General features: G+C 40.6%; 1 protein-coding gene across 5 annotated transcripts in view; it reads left to right on the top strand.

Moving 5' to 3' along the window:
* PHC3 (polyhomeotic homolog 3) overlaps nucleotides 1–23,766 on the top strand; it is a 100,179-nt gene that overhangs the window by 50,332 nt on the left and 26,081 nt on the right. For all 5 annotated transcript variants that reach the window (XM_061637296.1, XM_061637297.1, XM_061637294.1 and 2 more), the window contains exons 8-14: nucleotides 4,654–4,894; nucleotides 5,900–6,774; nucleotides 8,658–8,808; nucleotides 10,608–10,861; nucleotides 14,732–14,891; nucleotides 19,053–19,167; nucleotides 23,528–23,678. In XM_061637296.1, the coding sequence (XP_061493280.1) occupies nucleotides 4,654–4,894; nucleotides 5,900–6,774; nucleotides 8,658–8,808; nucleotides 10,608–10,861; nucleotides 14,732–14,891; nucleotides 19,053–19,167; nucleotides 23,528–23,678 (1,947 nt within the window). The remainder of the gene's footprint in view (nucleotides 1–4,653; nucleotides 4,895–5,899; nucleotides 6,775–8,657; nucleotides 8,809–10,607; nucleotides 10,862–14,731; nucleotides 14,892–19,052; nucleotides 19,168–23,527; nucleotides 23,679–23,766) is intronic.

Genomic DNA, 23,766 nt, shown 5'->3' with positions numbered 1-23,766 from the left:
GCTGTAGAAAGTGGAGTCCCTCAAGGATCGATATTGGGACCTGTACTTTTCAACTTGTTCATTAATGACCTAGAATTAGGAGTGAGCAGTGAAGTGGCCAAGTTTGCTGACGACACTAAATTGTTCAGGGTTGTTAAAACAAAAAGGGATTGTGAAGAGCTCCAAAAAGATCTCTCCAAACTGAGTGAATGGGCGGGAAAATGGCAAATGCAATTCAATATAAACAAGTGTAAAATTATGCATATTGGAGCAAAAAAATCTTAATTTCACATATACGCTCATGGGGTCTGAACTGGCGGTGACCGACCAGGAGAGAGACCTCGGGGTTGTAGTGGACAGCACGATGAAAATGTCGACCCGGTGTGCGGCAGCTGTGAAAAAGGCAAATTCCATGCTAGCGATAATTAGGAAAGGTATTGAAAATAAAACAGCCGATATCATAATGCCGTTGTATAAATCTATGGTGTGGCCGCATTTGGAATACTGTGTACAGTTCTGGTCGCCTCATCTCAAAAAGGATATTCTAGAGTTGGAAAAGGTTCAGAAGAGGGCAACCAGAATGATCAAGGGGATGGAGCGACTCCCTTACGAGGAAAGGTTGCAGCATTTGGGGCTTTTTAGTTTAGAGAAAAGGCGGGTCAGAGGAGACATGATAGAAGTGTATAAAATTATGCATGGCATTGAGAAAGTGGATAGAGAAAAGTTCTTCTCCCTCTCTCATAATACTAGAACTCGTGGACATTCAAAGAAGCTGAATGTTGGAAGATTCAGGACAGACAAAAGAAAGTACTTCTTTACTCAGCGCATAGTTAAACTATGGAATTTGCTCCCACAAGATGCAGTAATGGCCACCAGCTTGGACGGCTTTAAAAGAAGATTAGACAAATTCATGGAGGACAGGGCTATCAATGGCTACTAGCCATGATGGCTGTGCTGTGCCACCCTAGTCAGAGGCAGCATGGTTCTGAAAACCAGTTGCCGGAAGCCTCAGGAGGGGAGAGTGTTCTTGCACTCGGGTCCTGCTTGCGGGCTTCCCCCAGGCACCTGGTTGGCCACTGTGAGAACAGGATGCTGGACTAGATGGGCCACTGGCCTAATCCAGCAGGCTCTTCTTATGTTCTTATGTAATTGCAGCAGTCCAGTTTATTCCTACATTCTCTGTCTTTCCTGTATGCTCTTCCAATGTCTGTTCCCTTTCACTCATGAATTTCCGAAGACTTCTGTCTCAACACACCTGCGTCTTGCCTTTTATGTAGCCACTCTGGGCATCTGTTTATTGTTCTATAGCTGCTGCCCATCCCTCATTTCACCTGAGTTTTAATATGGCAGCTGAAGCTTCAGGTCCTGTTTCCTCCTAACAATAGGGTAAAGTTTCCACCCCTGGTGGTGGATACAAATTTAGAGGCTGTGCCTGTCCTGGCTCCTGACCAGAGAAGCAGACTCAGGACTCAAAGACTGGACTTTGCACACAGTTTAATTCCGGAGGTTAGCACAGGAATGTAGCATCAAAACATACTAGGCATGAACCAGCAGGTGCAACTAGCTGTGGAAGCAATGGAAAGTTGTCACAACAAAGCTCTCACCCCAAGACACTCCAAATAAAAAAAGGGGGGGCACTCTGCATGAGCTAAATCTAGGACTTTCCAGTCTTTAAAGCAAGGCAGGGCTTCTCCTGGGAAAAGAGGATAATTTCTAAAGTTGTAACCGTCTCTTCTCCTGTTCATGTGACCTTAGGAAAACTGTCAGCTCTGACTCTGTGAGAGATTCTCCCTCCTTATCTGTCTGGTATTGTCCAGCAGATTCATTAAGGCCTGGCTGCTGCATGAATAAGTCTGGGTAGGTGCCAGCAATAACAATAAACTGCATTCTTCACTCTCCACCACAGGTGTGTGTGGGGGCTGCCGAAGCCTTCCTCAACAAAAATGCTAACAGGACCACTGGGCACAGGGCTGATAAGGGTGTCAGGAAGTATTTCCTCTGTGGTCTCACTAGACCCTTCTCCAACATCTGCAATCCCCTCCCCATTCTCCCAATCCTGCCAAATGTTCTCTATGGGGTCCATGACAACCTGCACCTTGACAGCAGATGCAGTCTGGTCTAGCCATTGTGGTCGCATTGGTTGCCTATTTTCCATTTTTTCATATCTTTGGTCTAAGGAACTCTTGGAAAGTACACCTCATCAAAATTGTAAGATTTATAGAAGTAAGCTAAGGTTTCTGCCCATGAGGGTAGAACAACTTTAAATGTTAACCTTTTTCTGACTAGACCTTGACAGCAGATGGGGTCTGATTGAATTGTAATATATGGAGGGTCCCTGGAATGGGACTTGCTTTTCATTATGTGTAGTGACATTGGTAAGTTAGATATTGTGTCCTGTTATGAGCATGCAGTTCTCTCTGGTGGAGAGCAAAACAGAGAGAAGAAGTAGCTGTTAAAAAGTACACATGCAAATTTGCCCTGAGATGAAGTTTCAAAGAAGCCTAGATCTATTGTGCTCCAGAACTATATCTTAACCATAAATTCACATATCCAAAAAAATGCAAAGCTCCCCTATGGATTCCTATAAGCCTTTAAACAACTATGCTAAGCTTCCTTGAGTTGATTCCTCATCTCTCTATGGAAGTAATTTCTTTTTCAATTTGAAAATTTAACACTGATTGCTGTCAATCATTTGGTGTTATATTTTAACCATTTGGTATAATTAATCCCAGTATATGCTCAGTGCTGCAATTCTATGCATGATTATGGAAATCAGGTCCACTGAACTCGCAGGAGTTCCTTTTGGGTAAACATGGATTGGGCTGTAAACGTACATCCACAAAAACACTTGGTTAAATGGATTGTTAATCTGATCCAGCAATTATCAGATGCTTTTGTATGGTCTTATTTGCATCAGCTACCCTTTCTATTTATTATCTTCTCAATATGTCTGTGTCCCATCTTAACCAGAGGCAGTAAAATGTTTCATATTTTGTTCTGCCTTCATTCCCCAGTCTCTTGACCTGATTCCTCTGCTTCTTATTGATTGGTAGCTGAGTGCCCCAATATTTTGCTTCTTTCTAGCCTTATCTGGAGTTTCCAGGAGGAAACCCTCAAAGCACTGGGTAGGTCCATAGTAATGTCTTTCAATGTCAGTTATAATGGTTCATGTGAAGCTATGCATGTCCTTAAGGGGGTAAATATTTTTACTATTTGTTTGATCAACATGATAGCAGAAATGTCCAAAACAGATAAAACTGGACTAGCCTTCAATTTGTATTACAACTATAGCATCCTACAATGTGCATTGCAAACTAGGTGAGCATATCTACAAGATTTCTAGAATGATTTGAGGAGCATTGACTTTGATCCATCTGCGGTCTGCTGAAGCACATTTGGAGTGTGTATTTTATTTATTAGTAGGAAGCTTCATCTTTTCAGGATTTCATTAACATAATGTGACAATAGTAATCCCTGGGGTCCTAAAGAACTTCTCCCCACCACCACCACCACCACCCCTTTAATGCACTGTTTCTGCTTCTGTTTTATTTTCCAATAGTCCTTGGAATCTCCATAGTTTGCTCTTCCTTTTTAGCAACTAGGATACATCTTTCCTATGGTGGGTTCATCTGAGATCAGGAACTCCCTAGAAGTTATCTTATGCAAATAATACTACACAGTAAGTGTGGGTGGATGTTAAAGAAGTTAAAGAATTCCATCCCCAAATGGCAAATGCAAAATATTAAATCTTTGCAAAAAGGCTTAGGCATGTCTTCTGCTATGCAGGAGCTGATGTCCAAGCACTCATTAAGAACTCACTATATAGGTAGCCCACATCTCACAGTAAACAGTATACATGTCTACTTCAGAAGTAAGTCTCTTTGTGTTTAATGTGGCTTACTCCCAGATAACTTGGTACAGAGTGGCAGCCTGGGCTTTGGTTTAGGATTGGCATTGGGGAAAACAGGGTTCTTGCATCTTTAACAGCTGTATCTCCATAATCAGGACCAGCAGGAAGTACTTGAATTCTCATGATAAACATGGGGGGAAGAGAATCAGCAGTGACTGTACTCTCTCTAATTTTGTACGGCATGCTCCTATAGCAGCTATTTTGTAACTGGCGCTCTCAGCACTCTCAAAATCCTTCATGTGCCTCTAGCCCTCATCTCAAAAGGTTGGTGACCCCTGCACTTTGGGATGGATTTACTCTATGATAGTGTCAGGCATGTGTACCTTCCCTCCCCCCTTTTCAGGTCTCCTGTCACTACCCCACCAGAAGTACATATCCTAGCATAGATGTGTCAAGACTGAGAAAGATAATTTCTTCAGAGAAAAATTTTGTATAGATTTGAAGTCCACTATTCGTTGTCAAAACTTGTCTTGTTAGTCTAATATAATCTATTATAGATTGAAGATTCCTCTCTGAGATACAGTTATTTCTGTATTCTCTACAGCACTTGACACACTGGCATTGTATAAATACTAGCAGTTGATATTGCAAAGTTCAGTCCTGACCTGCTTCTTCTCCAGAACTTACTTACTGGGCTTAACTATAGTGCATATGTGCTTTTCTGATCTTGGTACCATTAACTGAAAAGCTTCCCATTAAGCTGGTTATTAAAATTTCATGTCAGATTTTATTTTAATTGCTTTCTATTTTCTTACTTTCTTCAGGTCCAGAATTTGACATTGCGCAGCCAGAAGTTGGGTGTATTATCTAACTCACAGAATGGCTCTCCAAAAAGCAGTAGTCAAGCCCAGACACTAGCTGTGTGCCCTAATAAACCTGTAACCAGTACCAAAGCCAGCCAGTCAGATCCTCTAGAAAGCAAAAGGAAAGGAGACAGCCCAACTGCAGAGCCTCGAAGTCCGGCTGTAACACGTACATCAAGTATTCATCAACTCATAGCACCAGGTAGGATAGATAGGTCACCTTTTCAAAAGGATGTTCATTTTCATTTTAAATACAAGAAGTTGTTTGATTTGTAATCAGTGTTGTGCCTATATTTTTTGCATCCAGTCAGTTGTGTGGAACATGCCACAAAGTCTCCAGGAGACTCTAGGAAGCTCTGGGTAGGTGGGAACTTTAGAATAAGTTCCCACATACCAATTTTTAAAAGGTTGCATGAAGAAGAGGAGCTCAAGCCTCACTACACTGTTTTCTGAGTGCAGCTCTGATGCCAAAAGCTTGATGTTAGTTTTACAGATAATTACAGATAATTTTGAATTGGAAAACTCTGTGTGAAATCACTGGAGATCTGATTTACCTGTTTATATTCATTAATAGGCAAAAAAACTTGTGGTTTAAGAATGTACCTATAGCCAACAGATATTTCTGTCAAACTTTAAAACTCAGGGAAATTGGGCAGCTATAGTGAATGCACCAGGGGAGCAGGAGACCTGACTTCCTCGCTGAGATATTGTACTGCCCTACAAATTAGTCAAAATGCAAACACAATTTGGGTTGGTCTTTCACAGTTCAATCCACTTCCTGTGTAGCTTGGAAGAATTTGGTAACATTTGCCCAATTTAATGTGTATGGTGTCATTCATTATGCTACCAATCAATTTTATGAAGCAATACATTCGAAGAATGGAGAATTTTCTGCGGAAAATATTAGGCGACTGATCATGTGAACAGACTTCACCCTGTTCCTCTCATTCACTCTGTATTACCCCCCTCCAAATCTCCTCCAGAGAATCCCCCCAACCCACATTTTACTGCTCATAAGTGTGTTTCTCTAAGGATTTGTCAAGTTCAGGGTATCGTATTGAATATATTAGATGTTGTTCATAAAGATAATGGATCTGTTTGTTTGATTTGGTCGAATGCTGGATGGACATAGGTCTACTTATTTAAAAGCATGAGTTTTTTGTGGACTTTAAGGAAATGATTATTGATTCTCTTTTTCCATGTACAGCTTCGTATTCTCCGATCCAACCTCATTCTCTATTAAAGCACCAGCAACCCCCTCTACATTCACCATCTTCAAAAATTTCCCACCATCAGCTGATCTTCCAACAGCAACAAGTTCAACCAATCACACTCCAGTTTCCTCCAAATCAGGAGGCATCTTCATCGCAACAGTGTGTACCACTCCAAGGCCATGCCCTTCCTCCAACTTCTAGCAGTGCCCCATCCCAACACTGTACACCTGTTCACATCCATCCTCCACCACTTCCTCCTCCACTTTCTCCAACTCCATCCCAGTCCTCACAACAATCAGTGGTGGTATCTCCCCCTCCCCCTCCTTCACCCAGCCAGTCACCAACAATAATTATCCATCCCCAAGCTCTTATTCAGTCACAATCACATCCATTAGCATCGTCAGCACTCCAACCAGAGCATAACCCAGTGCAGGCCGATGATAGACCAACAGAACCAATATCAGAGTCTTCTAATCTTCCACCCCAACTGTCACCTTCCCCATTAGTACACATTGGGTCACCAGATCAGCCTGTTATGGTGTCCACAGGCCAACAGATAACATCTCCAACATCTCACCAACAATATCCAGCTCTGCAGCCCACACCAATCCCAGTGGCAGCCTCTTCCCAGCTGTCAACATCTCCAACCCATAATCAACCACTGCCTCTTCCGTCAATTCAGTCTTTACAAGTGCAGCCTGAAGTTTTGTCCCAGGGTCAGGTTTTGATGCAAAATACATTGGTTTCTGAGGAGGAGCTTCCTGCTGCTGAAGCTTTGGTCCAGCTGCCGTTTCAGACTCTTCCTCCTCCCCAGACAGTTGCAGTAAATCTTCAAGTGCAACAAGCTGTACCTGTTGAGACCCCAGTGGTAAGCCTCTGATCACTTCCTTTCCAGTTTTAAAGGTAGATGAAACATTGACAAGTTAAATCTAGATAAAACATTGATAAGTTTTGTGTTAGATATCACTTGTTTTCATATTACAGGATTGAAAATAGAGTATTTTTCTCCAAAGCATTTGCCAGTTTCATGATTTTGATGTGATAGATTCTGCATTCAGTTAGCTACTCTGAGAAGCCAGAGCAAAGTAAAATAGCTAAAGAAAATATATATATAAGTACATCAAGCAGACTGAAGCATCCTAATCCTGTCTTGTTTGGTATTTTTTCATTATGAAGTAGTAATCACTGTAAAAAGTGCTTTTCACTCATCCTTGCTGAAGGATAAATTAATAATAGCCCACCTGTACATGCTAAATTCTTTTCTTGCCTCCTGCTGTCCCTCAGTAAATGACCATTTAGGGAGTGCTTTGGGATAAAAGCTCAATTTTAAATAAGGTTCAATATACATGTGTGCACATCTGTACATAATTCAGTATGGATGGTTTTTCTTTGTGGTCTCTGTTGCTCAGTTCACATGTAACAATAAGCCAAACCATAATTAGCGCAACACACACAAGCGTGCAGACTTCCAAAGAGGAGATCATGATTATTCTGCTCTGCCTCTGGTCCTGCTGCTGCTGCTGCACTGTTGTGAGCTAAGCCATGGTTTGGCTTAGTATGTTGTCCAAACTCAGGGCTTGTGTTTTGTCTTCTCTAAACAAACTTCTCTAAAGAAACAAGTACTGAAGCCACAATCGGCCTCCCCTGATTCAGATGTTAAAGAAAAATAGAGCTGGGTATCATCAGCATACTGCTGACACCTCGCCCCAAAGCTCCTGATGACTGCTCCCAAGGGCTTCATATAGATGTTAAACAGCATGGGGGACGGGATGGTACCCTGCGACACCCAACAGCACAATTGCCAGGGGGCCGAAAGACAGTCACCCAATGCTATTCTCTAAGAGCGACCTTGGAGATAGGATTGGAACCACTGTAAAACAGTGCCTCCAATACCCATCTCACCAAGTTGGCCCAGAAGGATACCATGGTCAATGGTATCAAAAGCCGCTGAGAGATCAAGTAAGAGTAACAGGGTCGCACTCCCCCTGTCCTTCTCCCGATAAAGGTCATCTATCAGGGCGACCAGGGCCAATTCAGTCCCATAACCAGGCCTGAACCCAGACTGGGATGGGTTAAGATAATCTGTTTCATCCAAGAGTACCTGCAACTGCTGTGCCACAACCCTCTCAATCACCTTCCATAACCGGTCGGTAGTTGTCGCAAACCAATGGATCCAGGGTGGGCTTTTTCAGGAGTGGTTGGATCACCGTCTCTTTCAAGGCAGATGGAACCACTCCCTCCCGCAGTGATGCGTTGACCACACCCTGGATCCACTTGGTCAGACCCCCTCGGCAAGCTTTAATAAGCCAAGAAGGGCAAAGGTAGAGAGGACATGTTGCTGGCCACATCATCGCAAGCACCTTGTCCATGTCATCAGGCTGCATCAACTGAAACCATTCCCAAGAACTTGCAGCAGACGTTTAAAAGTTACTTCTTTTAAGTAACTTAAATTATGTGTTTGTGTGTTGCATTATATTTTTCTCCTGCCCTTTCTTGTGAATTATAATTTGATTCTTCAACATGCAGCACATAATCATATTTTTAAAAAGCAAAGTATAATAGTTAAACTGTATGATTTATTTTTTAAAATGTGTTTTAAACTAGATTTGATTAAGTTGACAAAACCTTTGTTATGTTTTTTAAATAAGCTTATCCTGCCTTCCCTTCAAAAAATGAAGGCTCAGGCAGCTGACAAAATCCATAAAATAATAGTAAGATTTGCTTCTAAAAGTGCTGATTTGTTAAATGTAGATTTATCAAGTGGAGGACATGTGTGAGGAAGAGATGCCAGAGGAATCAGAATGTGTGCGTATGGCTAGGACCCCCACCCCACCAACGTTGTCGCCACCAGCTATCACCTTAAGAAACAGAGAAGAGTTTGCCTATGAGGAGCCTTTTTCAGGTAACAAGGAATATAAAGGTCCATAGTTATTGAGAACAGATTCTGTTGCCTATGTCTCTTCTTTGTGTGTGTGCAATATTGATGATTGTGCTAAAGGGAAAGTATCTCTCCCCAAATCCTGAATATCTGAATTATGTCTTGGATTCAGCCATTTTAGACACTTTTGCTACCTTTTGGGACCAGACAGGAAGAAGAGCTTATCAGAATCTCTTATAGTAGTCAGGGTATTTCATCCTTAACTATTTTTAAAGTATGAGGTCATACAGATTCAAGGAGGAGGGGAAAACTAACACCTAATCACTGTCAAACTTATTAGCCTTAGCAGTAGGCAGCCCAGCTTTGCAGCCTAAGACAGAAGCAAATGGTGGGTGCATATGTGCTTCAGCTCAGAATCTTGAAGGCAAAAGAGGATTTGAGGGCCTGATATTAGGCAGTCATGTGGGAGCCAGGCATCTCAAACATCAGTGGGATCACAGGAGGAAGGAGCTAAACAGTTTCTTTATGAAGGGAAGGGTAAGTGAGCCGTAACAAGTGCTAGGGGCCCCTGGAGTACAATCAATGGCTGGCATGATTATGGGGATAGAGTGGGGTGCAGGGGCAGCCTCATAGGATTTCATAGGCCACAAAGCCAGGCAGTGTTGATTTGAGGTGGATGTGGGATCAGGTCTTTTGCCTAAAGCATGTTTTGCTGCTTGGTCAAAGGCAAGTACTATTAGTATTCAGCTATCTTAACGTCCAGAGTTCTCCTGATGTAACAAATCTCTTAAATTTGCAAATCAGATGTCTGTAGCCAGCTATCTTGCAATATATTATGGCTATAGGTGTAACTCGATTATCATTGCATTTTAACCTCCACACCTTGCATTGCATTCCTATTGCCATCTTAGGCCACAGATTTGTGAAGTGCACTAATACATATTTCTTAATTGGGTATAAATTAGTTCCCATTTTAAAATGAAATGGGACAGAGACAAGACTTCACAGTTAATGATGAATTCTGTTCATCTCTGTCAACACAAGATAACAGAGAACAAGAATATCAATCGCTAAACTGGATGTTAGTAATAGATAAACTAGATATGTATAGCTGTTCCTAAACCTTAGATAGGCAGAGATTAGCAGTGCACTGCTAGGAATGGAGTACTCTATTGTTCCTTGTGCATTTCCTAAAAAGCATCCAGAAGTGGATGCTATCTTAGGCAGAATATTGGGCTAGGTGGACCATTGAATTGACCCAGTAATATTAACAGTGATATGTAAGGAACAGAAGTGTAGGAATGCACAGACTTGTAAATTGTTTCTTAGCTGAAGGCATATGCATAAATTAGAGTATATAGGTTATCTTCTATTTATTAAAGGTGACAATGTGAGTATGGTTCCCTTAATGTTACAATAATATTTAATAGGCCAGAAAAAATGCTTTAGGCAAGAATTCAGGAGAAAGATTGTATATAATAGACTGCTAGCATACTGTTCCCCTCCCACCAACAAATTCCATGCCAGTGAAGCTAGACTTCTGTGCTAATTAAACATTATGCTGGAAAATCACATTATGCAAATTAAGACTATATTGTGCATGTTCCTCCTAACAGTGCATTTGTGATACTGGCAGGCTTTTAACTAAGATAAGAGCGCACTGGATCAAGACCAAATTACTTTAGCAATCTGTCAGTTGATGAAACAAATATTAGGAAGGAATTCTGTAGTGGTGAAGCCATGAATGCAAGTAATGCTTTCTATAACTCTGAAGATATTTGAGCTCAAGTTATTTTAAAAAAAAAACATTACTTTTTTTCCAGAACAAGAGGGACATCCTTCAGTGGCCTCATCAGTCAGCGCTTCTGTAATTAAATCACCATCAGACCCTTCACATGCCTCTATTCCACCACCACCTTTTTTGCTTCCAGCAGTCGCAACAAGGAGTAACAGCGCATCATTGTCTATTAAGAACCCTAGCATAGAAAGCAAACCTCCACAGGCTGTCGTTAAGCCACAAATACTGACCCATGTTATTGAGGGCTTTGTGATCCAAGAGGGGTTAGAGCCATTTCCTGTAAGTGTAAAATGCAACATTTGAGCCATATTTGTTTAATATTTTTGTTTTAAAAGGCAATATGTTGTGGTTATTTGGGGCTGTTGCTTATCTAAAGCTTTTTGCTCTGAATAACTTTACAACAAACTGAGCTTGTTGCTAGAAACTGCTGTCTGTCAAACATTAGAAACTGTCTCACTGTAGCCAGTGAGGCTGCTGTTCATTGGATTAGATGTGTTGCCTGCCCGCATCCTGAACATAAAGTATCAGAGCTGAGAATGCCCTCAGACTGAGTCCCCAGAGAGCCACTGCCCATCAGGTTATGTAGTACTGGGCTCTAACTCGGTATAAAAAAGAAAAAATGGGAGGGCATCAAATGGAAGAATGTAAAGAGACCTCAAAGACAGAGAAACAGTTATTTATTTGTCCCAACACCTTCTGAGTCAATTGACTTCCTCAGGGGCAGCTATTAAAGCAAATGATTTAATAAAGAAATTATTATAAAAACTGATACATAAAACTTTAAAAGTCAAATGAACATAAATATTGAATATGATGCACAGCCTGTAAAGTGGGACCATTTAATTAACATAAAAAGAACACTCATAAAACTTAATCTTTCTTTTAAATACAAGCAAAGATATTATGAATACAAATTTATAGTATATACATCTTTCAAATATATATATAACTTTCATAAACCACACAAATTAAACACAAAATACACTCAGTAATTCTCTTGAAAACCTCTTATAAGTATCCAATGTTTTATACAAATAGGTAAAATCTATGCTTATATTTGGCCAGTACATTCTATGGTTTATCATAACAGGAACAAGTTACAGCTTGTATGCTCTATCCCTCCTTCTTTGTCCAGCACAGCTACTAGGAGGACATCAGAAGCTTTTTGTATATTGTTTTATTAGCTGTGGTTTAGCTTTACATCCCCACTGTATACTGTGATCAATCTTAGCTATGGCTAAGATTTAAGATTTTTAAAAAAACAATAATAATTAAGATTAACTACAGGTTGTCAGGTTTTGACAAAATGACAACCTGCAGCTAACCAAAAATGGAAGCGGAAGCTTCTGATCTTCTTGCACTTGCCCCAGAGAAAGAGAGGGAGGGGAGGAAGGAGCTCCTGAGGCTGCTGCAGCTAGTTCCATTCACTGATTGAGTTCCATCAGCAATTAACCAAAAGCCTCTTCGACAAAGATTTGTTTGTATAAAACATTTAATAAGAATAACGTTTTATTCTGTATGTTTTCTATTTCTGTGGTTTATCAGAGTTACATATGTTGATAGTTGATTTGTTACAGAGATGTTAAATATTGTTATAAATTTGTTGTTCATTATATCTGGTGTTCTTTAAGAGAAATAAGATTAACAGTGCAATCCTATGCATCTCTACACAGAAGTAAGTCCCGTTGAGTTTCATGGGACCTGCTCCCAGGTAAGTGGGTATGGGATTGCAGCCTTCATTTTATTATCGCTGGTATAATGTTAATTAATGTCCTGTTTTACAGTGAGTATGTGATGTTCAATATTTATATTCTTTCTACTTCTCAGCATTTTATGTATATGTTTTTATATTAATTTCATTACATTTTGTTTTTATATTTGCCCTTGAGGTAGAGTCAACAGACTTGAAATGCATTGGACCAGTTTAATTCATTTTTGTCCACCTTTGACATCTCTTCCCTAAGGCTTTGCTTTTGATGCCTTCCTGTCTTTTCTTCAATATATAAGACAGAATTGCATGTCAGTGTTTGGGTTTAGCTGACCTCCAAGGAAAGGAATTCCACAATTGTGGTATCAACATATCTCTGCACCTTGGTGCACAGAAAGTACCAGTAACAGAGTGACTTTAATTTATTGTATGTATTGCATTGGGATATAGGGGAGAAGACAGTATTTTAAGTGTATTATGGATGGTTTAGATTAGTAAACAGCATGGATATTATACACTTTAAAAAAAATCATGTTTATAGCAGCTAATAGATTGATTTTTGGCCATGGATTTCTGCAACACAAAGCTAATTGCTTTCCATGTCTGTTTGGCAAATATACAACAGCTATGTAGATTACAAAAATGTGCTGTCTAGTTCTCAAAAATTTGCATGGCACAAAATTGATACCGGGTTGTCCTTGACTAATCTGGGAATAATTTTGATAATCGGCAGTTTAAAAAACACTTGTTCTGAAAAGAAAACAATAATATATATGTGCTGTTGTAGCAAAAGAAATCTGTACAGGAAAAAGCCCAGCCCGGTGTAAGGGGAGCTGGTGGAAGTTGCTGGAAGGCCTGCAAAAGGGGTGTTCCAGGGACGTGTCAGAGGAGGGGCCAACGGGGGATTTATACAATATCCAGGTCCCATTTGGCTCCTCTTGTGGACCTCTGTTGTGGCAGCTGGTACGCTGGGAAAAGAGGTGGTGGAAAGAAACATGTATTTTCTTTCCTTCTTCTGAGCCCTGCCAGCACAGCCAGCCTCTTGATGGGGCCTCCAAGCGTCAGCTGGATGTAGCAGTTCCTTCCACCATCTCTGCCTCCACTTGCTTCTCTCCCACCAGCCTCCAGGAAGTTGAATTGCTCTGTTAGTCTCCGATTTTTTCTTAAACACTGTAAATGTTAGTGAAATGGAGTTTCATAAGAGTCTGGATCAGTAACTGTACAATGTTCAAAGGTGTGGTGTTCTGTATTTGCCTTTGTGAGACCCATTGACCTTCATGGGCAAAGACCACACATGCATTATGCTCAAAAGAGTGACAGCGGAATAGATTGATAGCATTGCTATACTGCCTCAGGATGGGGGAGAATTTCACTGAATCTGCATTTTTAAGCAAACTGACCTAATTTCCACCTCCTGGACTAATACACAGAATGTAATTATCCTTTGGATTTTGCACTTCTCTGAATTTACAGTACACTTCTCAGCTCAAACAATGTACTCAAATTGCCTTAAAGACTAGAAATGCACATATTGAGACAAAATACATATTTAAATGCATAAAAATAACATCAGAAATTGATGCTAGGATAGAATAGAATGGACTTATGAATGAACAGGCAAAACTCTCATGGACCGGAAATAGACTGATCTGCCCATCCATAATTCTGGCACATTCTTATAAGCAGATTAACTTCTGAATAGGCTGACCCTACATGAGAAGTTCTTTCACTATTACCATACTGTTATTGACGTCAGCTGTCAAGTACAACTTTAGTTCATATTTTGAACTTCAGAGAACAAGGAAAAAACAAAGAGAAAATATTCAAAGCCACCATGGAAAATAGATTAAAATGTATATACATTTCAAGCCACTGCTCTTTACCCAACAGTATTTTTCTACTCCTTTCATAACAGGCAGCTTATCTTCCTTAGCCTATTTTCTTTCCTGTACTGTTCATGTATGTAAAGACAGAAAACAGACAAGGGAAGATAGGTTATCTGTTAGGAAAGGAGTGGGAAATACCTTTGCTAGAGCAGTGGCTCAATAGGCATTGGGTAAATTGGAAAAAGTAACATAGCAAAAAGCATATATATTTTCTGCCGTGTCTTTATATTTTCCCTATATTTTTATTTTTTCAAAGCCACAAATGAAAGTCTGAAATCAAAATGAAAAATAGATTTCTTTGCCCCTCCTCTTCTCATTCTTCCATCCCCATTTCATCTGTTTTTGTCCTTATGTTGCATCTGATACGAGCTGTAGACTCCAGAAGGCTGCAGCCAGTGTCTTTATTTGAAATTGGTGCATGCGCCTATTATTTGTCTCTCTATGTACTTCAAAGCAATAAACAATCCAATGAATGCATGCCCTAACCTTGTAGTCTGTAAGGCTATGTGTATTATTTTCTCGTATCATTTTTTTCTTTTTTTTCTCTTGTAACAGGTAAGTTGTTCATCTCTTCTAGTTGAGCAGCCTGCAAAAAAGAGGCTCCTAGTGGAGGGCCAGGTGATGAATGTTATGTGTGTTGAGTCCGAGTTACAGAATAACACAAAGCATGTAGACAACTCCTCAGACACAGAGTTGGAGGACACAATTACAGAAGGTTTGTGCATCTTATTTAATATATACTGAGGAACCATTCCTGATTTCCCCAGGTGCTATATTTCCTGAGATGTCAATTCTGTTAGGAAAGTTTCTTAGTCATTATCACTCAAAGCCATCTTTTATGTGTGGATGCTCAAGCTATAAATAAACATTCTAGCTCTGATCTAGCAAAAAGCTGTAGCCATGCTTTTTGTTGCCTGGAATTATAGGCCCTGACTGGAAATGTTTATCTCCATCCGCAACAGATGCATCCATGGAACTCTATGGTAACTGAATGGAGATACTGCATTGAGCAGGGGGTTGGACTCGATGGCCTTAGAGGCCCCTTCCAAACCTATGATTCTGCATCAGCTGCATGAATGGTCCTTTCTTCCTTGCTGGATCAGGCAGCTATGTGTTAAGAAAGGCTCAGTTGTCTTATGTAAAATAATTGTAATTTCTGTGGTGGAAAACCGGATTCCATTCAGCCTGGAACAGTGTGATGAGAACCATGTTGATTTATAGGCACACTTTCCCCTTTTTCATCAAGCTGACAGCATTGAATTGTGTAAACTCTACAGTGGGTATAGCCATGCTGCCACTTATTCATGGCTGGAATCCCAGATAAGATAGAAAGCGCAGACAACAGAGAATCCAAATTTATGTACTGAGCCAAGGTGAATCTCTTTTTGGTCCTTTTCACCTGTAACCTATACAAAAAATAAAAATGAGAAGCAAAGTGGGAAGGCAATATATACAACAAAAAGGCAAGAGAAGCGAATTCTCAAGTGTTTAAAAATGCGTTTTAAAAATACGATTTTCTTCAGGGGCAATCTAAGTAAGTACACTTCTAGGCTACAGAGCATCTCTTGGTTTGATTGCCATATAGCCAAGGAGTTTATTTAGGTTGCCCTTGAAGAAAGAAAATGTATTTCCAAAATGTGTTAACGAACTCAGGCATTTTCAGAATTGTTTTCACTCTTGTATTCTGGCCAAAAAAATGATATAACCTAAATTATGCTGTAACACCTTTATATATTTTCTTCTCTGTGTGTACAGAGATGTGAATTTCCAGAAGGCACAGTATTTTGTATTTTCATTCAGCTCCTTTGTATTTTGCCAAAACCATTGAACAGTTCCTTTTTTTCAACAATTAGATGTTTCAAAGAGTTACAATCATTTTAATTACAGAAGCTGTTCTGCCGGCAGTGCTTAGCTAAAGTAAAATAAGATGCAATGATCTCTTATATTTTCAAGATAAACTGTTACCTACTGTGTTTTATTTGACTAAAAATCCATTTGATCTTTCTCATAAGGAACAAGTAGTTCTCAAATTACGTGGTTTTTACACAGACCATTAAAAGAGATTACAACATTGGGTTAGGAATTTCCCATGTTTTGTGCAAAAATTGTGAAAAATCATACATACTCTGTTATGTGCTCCACTCTTACACTTATTTCGAATTCTTATGTTTCAATCTTAATCAAGATAGAGGAACTGTTAACAATTAGCTTTTGAATGCTTGTTGTCATCCACACTAATTTATTATATTTTTCCATAGACTTTAATATGGTTCTTTCTGTTTTAATAGTTGCTGTTCTTCAGTGAATCCCCAATAAATAGTGTATCTGTTCTTTGGTGGCTTAAGTATTTTCATTGTTGTTTTTGCCCTTGGTTTGGATTTTACTGATAATGGGTGGTAGTTTGATGGTTGAACCTTACAGATTCAGCCAACGTTTACTCAAACTAAGAATTTGTTTAAAGGCAGCAGATGGCAACTTGTTTTACACCAAGGGTAAGGAACCTTTTTTAGTCCGGGATCCGGAACAAGAACTGGCCCACCCTCCTCAGGCCATTGTTGACAGCTGGGTGGGGTTGCCCATCTGGCATCATTATTATGTTAGGTGACAACTTTAAAGGGACTCACTGGATTCAATTTGCACCTCCAAATGAACATTTTCTCTTTGCAAATCAGCAAAGCTGTTTGCAAAGGAAAATGTTTACAGGTGCAGTTTGAATCCAAACCACACCTACAAATGGACATCTTCACATCGCTGTCAGCAAACCGCACTTACCAAGGAACAATTGGGAGGGCACCTGAAGCTCCTCAGGGTTTCTTAGCAGCTCCATCTTTACATATCCTACACCTGACATCACATGTGTCCTCTGGTGTCAAGCAGGTGGGCATGGTTTGAGGAAAACACCTCATGGTCCAAATTTGGGGCCCTGCTGTGTGTTATTAGTCCCACAAGTTCAAGGTTCTCCCTTTCTGTCCTACACAGGGCCATAGCAGAAATAAAGAAGCTGGAGAACTGCAACTCATATTCATATATTAAAATTTGCACATCATAGCAAATATGGCAGAGTTCAATAGGGTACTCTCTATATATCTACTTCATTAGGTACTTATTTAGGATATGATCCAGCTGAAGTTAAAGCACTTTTAGCTCCCATTGATTTTAATGGGACAATTAAGCATGTGTTTAAATCAGTGGGTTTAAAAGTGCTTGACTTTGGATGGATCATGACCTTAACAGGTGTTGTATCTATTTTCTCACTTGGAGATGTGATTGAGGTATATGCACGACGAGTGGTAAGTAGTGCCAGAATTTTTTTTCCAAATGAATATATATGGCTGATATGATACCAGTTTTGTTGCTTTGATACTGAATTTAATTTGCAAAACTATACTGAGTGCTGACATTCTGAAAACAGACATCTATGAGCTAGGTTTCTGCCTGAAAAACATGCATGTTTGTTGCCAGATTGAAAATGCACATGGCTTTCTATGTTTGTACTTCCTTTACAACCATGTTCCTGTGAACTGGTTGAGGGGACATACCTCAGAAAGGATTATTAATGGCTGGCAAGGTGTTTGAAGACAGCTTATCTGTCATTACTGACTTTCCCTAGGAAATTTTACTCATCAGTCACTTTCCTCAGTATTCTGTGAAAGCTTTGTTCTCATTGTGTTCATCCAAAGGCTTCCCCATGTGTTTTAGTGGGAATTGATCACTGGATAGGTCTTGGATCTACATACATAGTGTAGGCTACCAAATGTGTGTAGAACGTATTCACTTGGGTGTGCTACCAGGGCTGTGGAGTCGGTACGCCAGACCCCCAACTCCTCTATTTTTCTACTCTCCGACTCCACCCCAAATTGCTTCCAACTCCACAGCCCTGGAAAGGGCTGTAAATGTCTTTTTAAATTGGAAGCTCTCATAGGAGCATTTTTATCGTTGCATGAATATGCGCTGATCTTGGCATCACAGCATTTGTCTTCATCTGGGTCCTGTGTCATACACTGACACACAAAATGTTTTCCATCTTGAGTTATGGTGAAATGCTCAACTACAGCTGATTTCATGGGAAGTTTCTTGGACATTGTGAATTTATATTTTTTAAAATTTGTCAATCAAAATTTATTTTGAAGCTGGAGTTGGAGTGGGTACATTTCTACCGACTCTGACTCCACCCAAAATTGCTTCCGACTCCACAACCCTGTGTGCTACTATCATTGTTAGTTACACTTGTATCTCATCCTTCCTCCAAGGAACAGACTGTCATTTCACACCTACCTTTAAGATAGGTAAAACTGTGAAAAAATATTGTACTGGATGTATATTCAATTTAATCTAGGAAAATGAAGTTTTAGCAAGGTTTTCTTTGTTGATTTAAGTGCAATAGCCCTGAAAATGCCCATTTAAAATTTCAGAAGCTGAGGGGAGAGGTAGCTCAACTTCAATGCCCAGTATAATAACTATTTACCCCTGCCATGATTAGCCGAACTAGGAGCAGGGGTAATAGCTCAGTGGAAGAATGCATGACCTGCATGAAGAAGGTCCCAGTTTCCATCCCTAGCATATCCCGCTCCTTGTTAGTCAGAGTAGAAAATATTGGGCTAGATGGATCTGACTCTGCTTAAGGCACTTTCATATGTTAAATAAATTATGCAGAATCAGTGTATATATACAGATGAACTTGCTTGAACGACATAATTTACACAGGTCATCAAATACAGCTTTTCTTGGCATGGGGTTTGGAGTATCTTAAGTCAAGTATTTTCACATTCCTGGATATTAGTGTGACAGTTCATAACAGCTTCTGTAAGACTTTTGAAAATATTTTTGTAATGGAGTGCTTCAAACTGACTGAATTTATATTGCCCTTTTCCTTTAGAGGGGCTAGACGAAATGGAAACTGATCTCCTCAAGTGTGAGTTTTGTGGGAAAATGGGGTATGCAAACAAGTTCCTGCGGTCAAAACGATTCTGTTCCATGTCCTGTGCCAAGAGGTATTCTGCATTAGTTATAATTTCAGAGATTGTAAAAATTGTATATAGGCCTATTCTTTGAATATAACATTGCGTTTGATGAGATCCCAGAATAGGATTGATTGATTAAAATTTTGATCATGGATTTTTTTTTTAAGAATTAACCACAAATGTACCTACTTCTTGTGCTCCAAAGCAATGCAAAGAAATTAGCACTTTATGAGAAGGCATGCTGGTGATGTTATTGTGAAAAATGGACTCAGTGGGTTGTAACAACTATTGCCCGGTTGCAAATGATTGAGAGGGTTGTAGAGGAACAGATGCAGACATTCCTGGATGAGTCTGATTATCTGAATCCATTCCAGTCTGGTTTCAGGTCTGGGTTTGGGACCAATCAGCCTGAGTTGCCCTGATGGATGACTTTTATAAAGAGAAGGATGCAGAGTGCTACCCTACTCCTCCTGCTCGATCTCTCAGCAGCTTTTGATACCATTGGCCATGGTATCCTTCTGGGCCAGCTCTGTAGGGTGGTCACTGTGGTGAAGTGGCTCCATTCATATGTGAAAGGTCATGTCAGAGAATAGTATTGGGAGAGTGTTCCTTGACCCCCTGGTATTTATCCTATGGAGTACCACAGATCACTATCTTGTCCCCACGGTTATTCAACATCTATATGAAACTGTTGGGAGCAGTCATCACGAGTATTGGTGCAAGGTGTCATCAGTATGTTGATAATACCCGGCTCTATTTTTCCATTACATCTGAATCAGGAGAGGCTGTACAAGCCAGGACTGGTGTCTGAATGCGGTGGTGGACTGGATGAGAGTCAATAAACTTGAGCTTAAATCCTGGAAAGACAGAGGCCTTGTGAGTGGTTGGGTCCCGTGTCTGGGAGATCAGTTAATTGCCTATCCTGGAGGGGGTTGCACTCCCTGCAAAGGAGCAGGTACACAGTTTGGGGACATTTCTTGATCAATCTCTGACACTAGAGGCTCAAGTGAGTTCTGTAGCCAGGAGTGCTTTCATAGAATCATAGAATAGAGTTGGAAGGGGCCTATAAGGCCATCAAGTCCAACCCCCTGCTCAATGCAGGAATCCAAATCAAAGCATTCCTGACAGATGCCTCTTGAACGCCTCCAGTGTCAGAGAGCCCACTACTTTCTTTCAGCTTTGGCTGGTATGCTAACTGCAACTGTTCTTGGACCATGACAGCCTGATCACAGTGGTGTATGCATTGGTAACCTCAAGACTCAATTAGTGTAACACGCTTTCTGTGGAGCTACCTTTTTATCTGGTGCAGAAGCTGCAACTAGTGCAGAATGCAATGGCCAAACTGCTTACAGGAGCAGATAAAGGCACCATGTTACTCTGCTGCTGAAAGAGCTGCACTGGTTGCCAATTTGCTACCAGAACAAGTTTAAGGCACTTGTTAATTCACAAAGCCCTAAACAATTTGGGCCCAAAGTACCTTAAGGACTGCCTGAGCCCCTCTATTCCATCTTGATCACCAAGATCTTCTGAAGGGGCACTTTTTGGTGGTTCCCAACTCCCCTGAGGTTTGTTTGGCCTTCTCCAGGGACCGAGTCTTCTGTGTGGAAGGCTCTGCCCTGTAGAACAACTTACCAATAGAGGTTTGGCAGGAAACATCCCTTTTTTCTTTCATGTATCTCTTGAAAACTGAACTTTTTAGACATGCCTTTGTAACATTTTTTCCCCAACCAATGCAGTATTTATTGATGCTTTTATTATTGTTTTTAATGATGATGTTTTTATTGGTTTTTATTATTTATTTATTATTTGATTTATATCATGCCCTTCCTCCCAGTATCTGCAGGAGGCCCTCACCTGCAGAGCGCAGTGATTGACTGGGTATATAAGGGTATATAAGACAGTCTTTCAGATATCCTGGTCCCTAGCTGTATAGGGCTTTGAACACCAAAACTAGAACCTTGAACTTGGCCCAGTAGCAAATGGGCAGCCAGTGCAATTCTTTTAGCAATTCTTTCCCCAGTGAGCAGTCTCGCCACCACATTTTGCACCAGCAGAGGAAGTACAACCCCATCCAAAGCAGGCAACTGACCAATTGTCTGATCTCGGGAACCACCAATCCACAACGCCTCTGTCTTGCTAGGATTGGCCCTCATCCAGCCTACCACCGAGTCGAGGCAGCAGCCAAGGGCTTGCATAGCCTCTCCCAATTCAGATGTTATGGAGAAATAGAGCTGGGTATCATCAGCATACTGCTGACACCTCACCCCAGATCTGATGACCGCTCCCAAGGGCTTCATGCTATTCTCTGAGAACGACCTTGAAGATAGTATCGAAACCACTGTAAAACAGTGCTTCCAGTACCCATCTCACGAAGTTGGCCCAGAAGGATACTGTGGTTAATGGTATCAAAAGCTGCTGAGAGATCAAGTAAGAGTAACAGGGTCGCGCTCCCCCGTCCTTCTCCCAATAAAGGTTATCCACAACCAAGGCCGATTCAGTCCCATAACCAGGCCTGAACCCAGACTGGGATGGGTCAAGATAATCTGTTTCATCCAAGAGTACTAGCAATTGCTGTGCCACAACCCTCTCTTTTAAATTTCATAGTGTCTTTGTATGTTGTAAGCCACCTTGATGTAGTCTGTGAAAAGTGCAACCTGTCAATACTTTAATAAATAAATAAATAAAATAAAAAGCTACAGATTTCTATGCTTAAGTTCTGACAGCATTAACAGGCTGGTGTGTTTAACATCATGGTTAAAGAACAGATGTAGAAGCTTCAGTTGTCTTAGAAGTCATCAGTTGAAGTCACAGACTCAAGTGGGCCAGAGCCAAAGTAATGAAAATATTGTTTATTGTTTAATATATTTTGATGTTATTTGTAACCCACATTGGAAGGGTAAGTGTACTGAATGACAGGATATAATTAAATGTAATTTTAAAAAATTGCTGGAGTCCAAAGAGCTAATTCAACTCAATGCAAGGTGCTTGTTCTAACCCAGTTGGAATGTTTTTCCCCCCTTTGAACAGCCACCCCCACCATACCTTATCAAAAATTACTTTTGAAACTCTCCCCATTTCTAAAAACAGTTTGCCATGTAGCATGGGAATATAGTTGAAAGAAAACAAATCAAGAGCTCCCTTGGGCTTACAGAACTAGTTTGTTTGTTGGATACTTGCCAATGATTGGCAGTTTTGTTTTTGTACTCAGGTCAGTCATCTTCATTCAGAATCCTCAAAAAAAGTACCTTAATTGAGGAACTGAAATTTGTAAATAAGGTTCAATTTAATCAATTAATTAACCAGTTACAACACCCTCCGTGGCTCAGAGTGGTAAGCAGCGGTAACGCAGCCAAAGCTCTGCTCACGGCCGGAGTTCGATTCCAGTGGAAGGAGGAAGTCGAATCTCCGGTAAAAGGGGTCGAGGTCCACTCAGCCTTCCATCCATCCGTGGTCGGTAAAATGAGTACCCGGCATATGCTGGGGGGTAAAGAAAGGCCAGGGAAGGAACTGGCAATCCCACCCCATATATACAGTCCGTCTAGTAAACGTCACAAGACGTCACCCTAAGAATCGGAAACGACTTGCACTATAAGTGCGGGGACACCTTTACCTTTTTTAACCAGTTACAGCTGCAATTCTGGGGGCAAGGGGCAAGAATGGTTAAACTGCCTCATCCAACACCCTGCTGGACTCATGCCAGCAGGGCAGAAGTAAGAAGAGAAGCACTCTGGTGCCCTTCCATCCATTCCTATTTTTTTTAAAAAAATCACGGTTTTTCTCCCAATGGAGGGAAAGATACAGTATCCATGGGTAGATGTAATTTTCTGTGTGGTTTGGGGATTTGCTGGATGACTGGGAAGGGGCTGGATGCTTCAGATCCAAGCCGTTCCCTGGTTTCCCCTAGCATGCTCCCAATCCAGCTCCAACATTGATAGAATATAGACTTCAGAAGATATTGGTGGCAGGCCAGGGAATCTGACACTGGATCTTCCTCTCTGAAGTCAGAGATCTCTTCCCACCCTCAGAAAAGGAGATCTGATCCTTTTTATGTCCTCTGAGTCACCCTCCTAGGCGCCAAAGAATTGCAGGAGAAATCATATAAAACCTTGAGAGATTATGAACTAAAATATATTTTAACTCACTGACACTCCTTCAAATTACATATAAGTATAGTTAATTCAGAACACTTAGGGAAATACATTTCTTTAAACTGTGAATTGATGAACTTTGACCCGTTTTTGTAAGAAAACAATTATTTATGTATTATTTCCTTCCTTCATGATGAAACCGAAAGTTCCATTTTTTTCTTTTCTTTTTGTAAATTCTCACTGAACATTGACATTTTACTTCAGGAAGCAACTTTTCAGTGTTTAATATTTTTGGCTCTTAGGTACAACGTCAGCTGCAGTAAGAAATTTGGATTATACTCATCAGACAAAAGCAGTCGTTGGGGCCGGAGCCCAGATAATCAAAGCCTTGGACGACGTGGGCGACGGCCAAGCGGCTCTGATGGAGCTCCAAGAGAACACTTCCTTAGACAGGTCTGTGGAATGCTAAAAACTCCATGGTGTCCTTTTGTAAAGAATTATAAAGAAAAATGGTTATACTGTGGTTTATCTGTACTGCGTT

Source organism: Rhineura floridana, chromosome 7, assembly GCF_030035675.1.
Source record: "Rhineura floridana isolate rRhiFlo1 chromosome 7, rRhiFlo1.hap2, whole genome shotgun sequence".
Lineage (NCBI taxonomy): Eukaryota > Metazoa > Chordata > Lepidosauria > Squamata > Rhineuridae > Rhineura > Rhineura floridana.
Note: the sequence above shows the minus strand (reverse complement) of the source record. Positions and strands in the feature narration are given on the sequence as shown.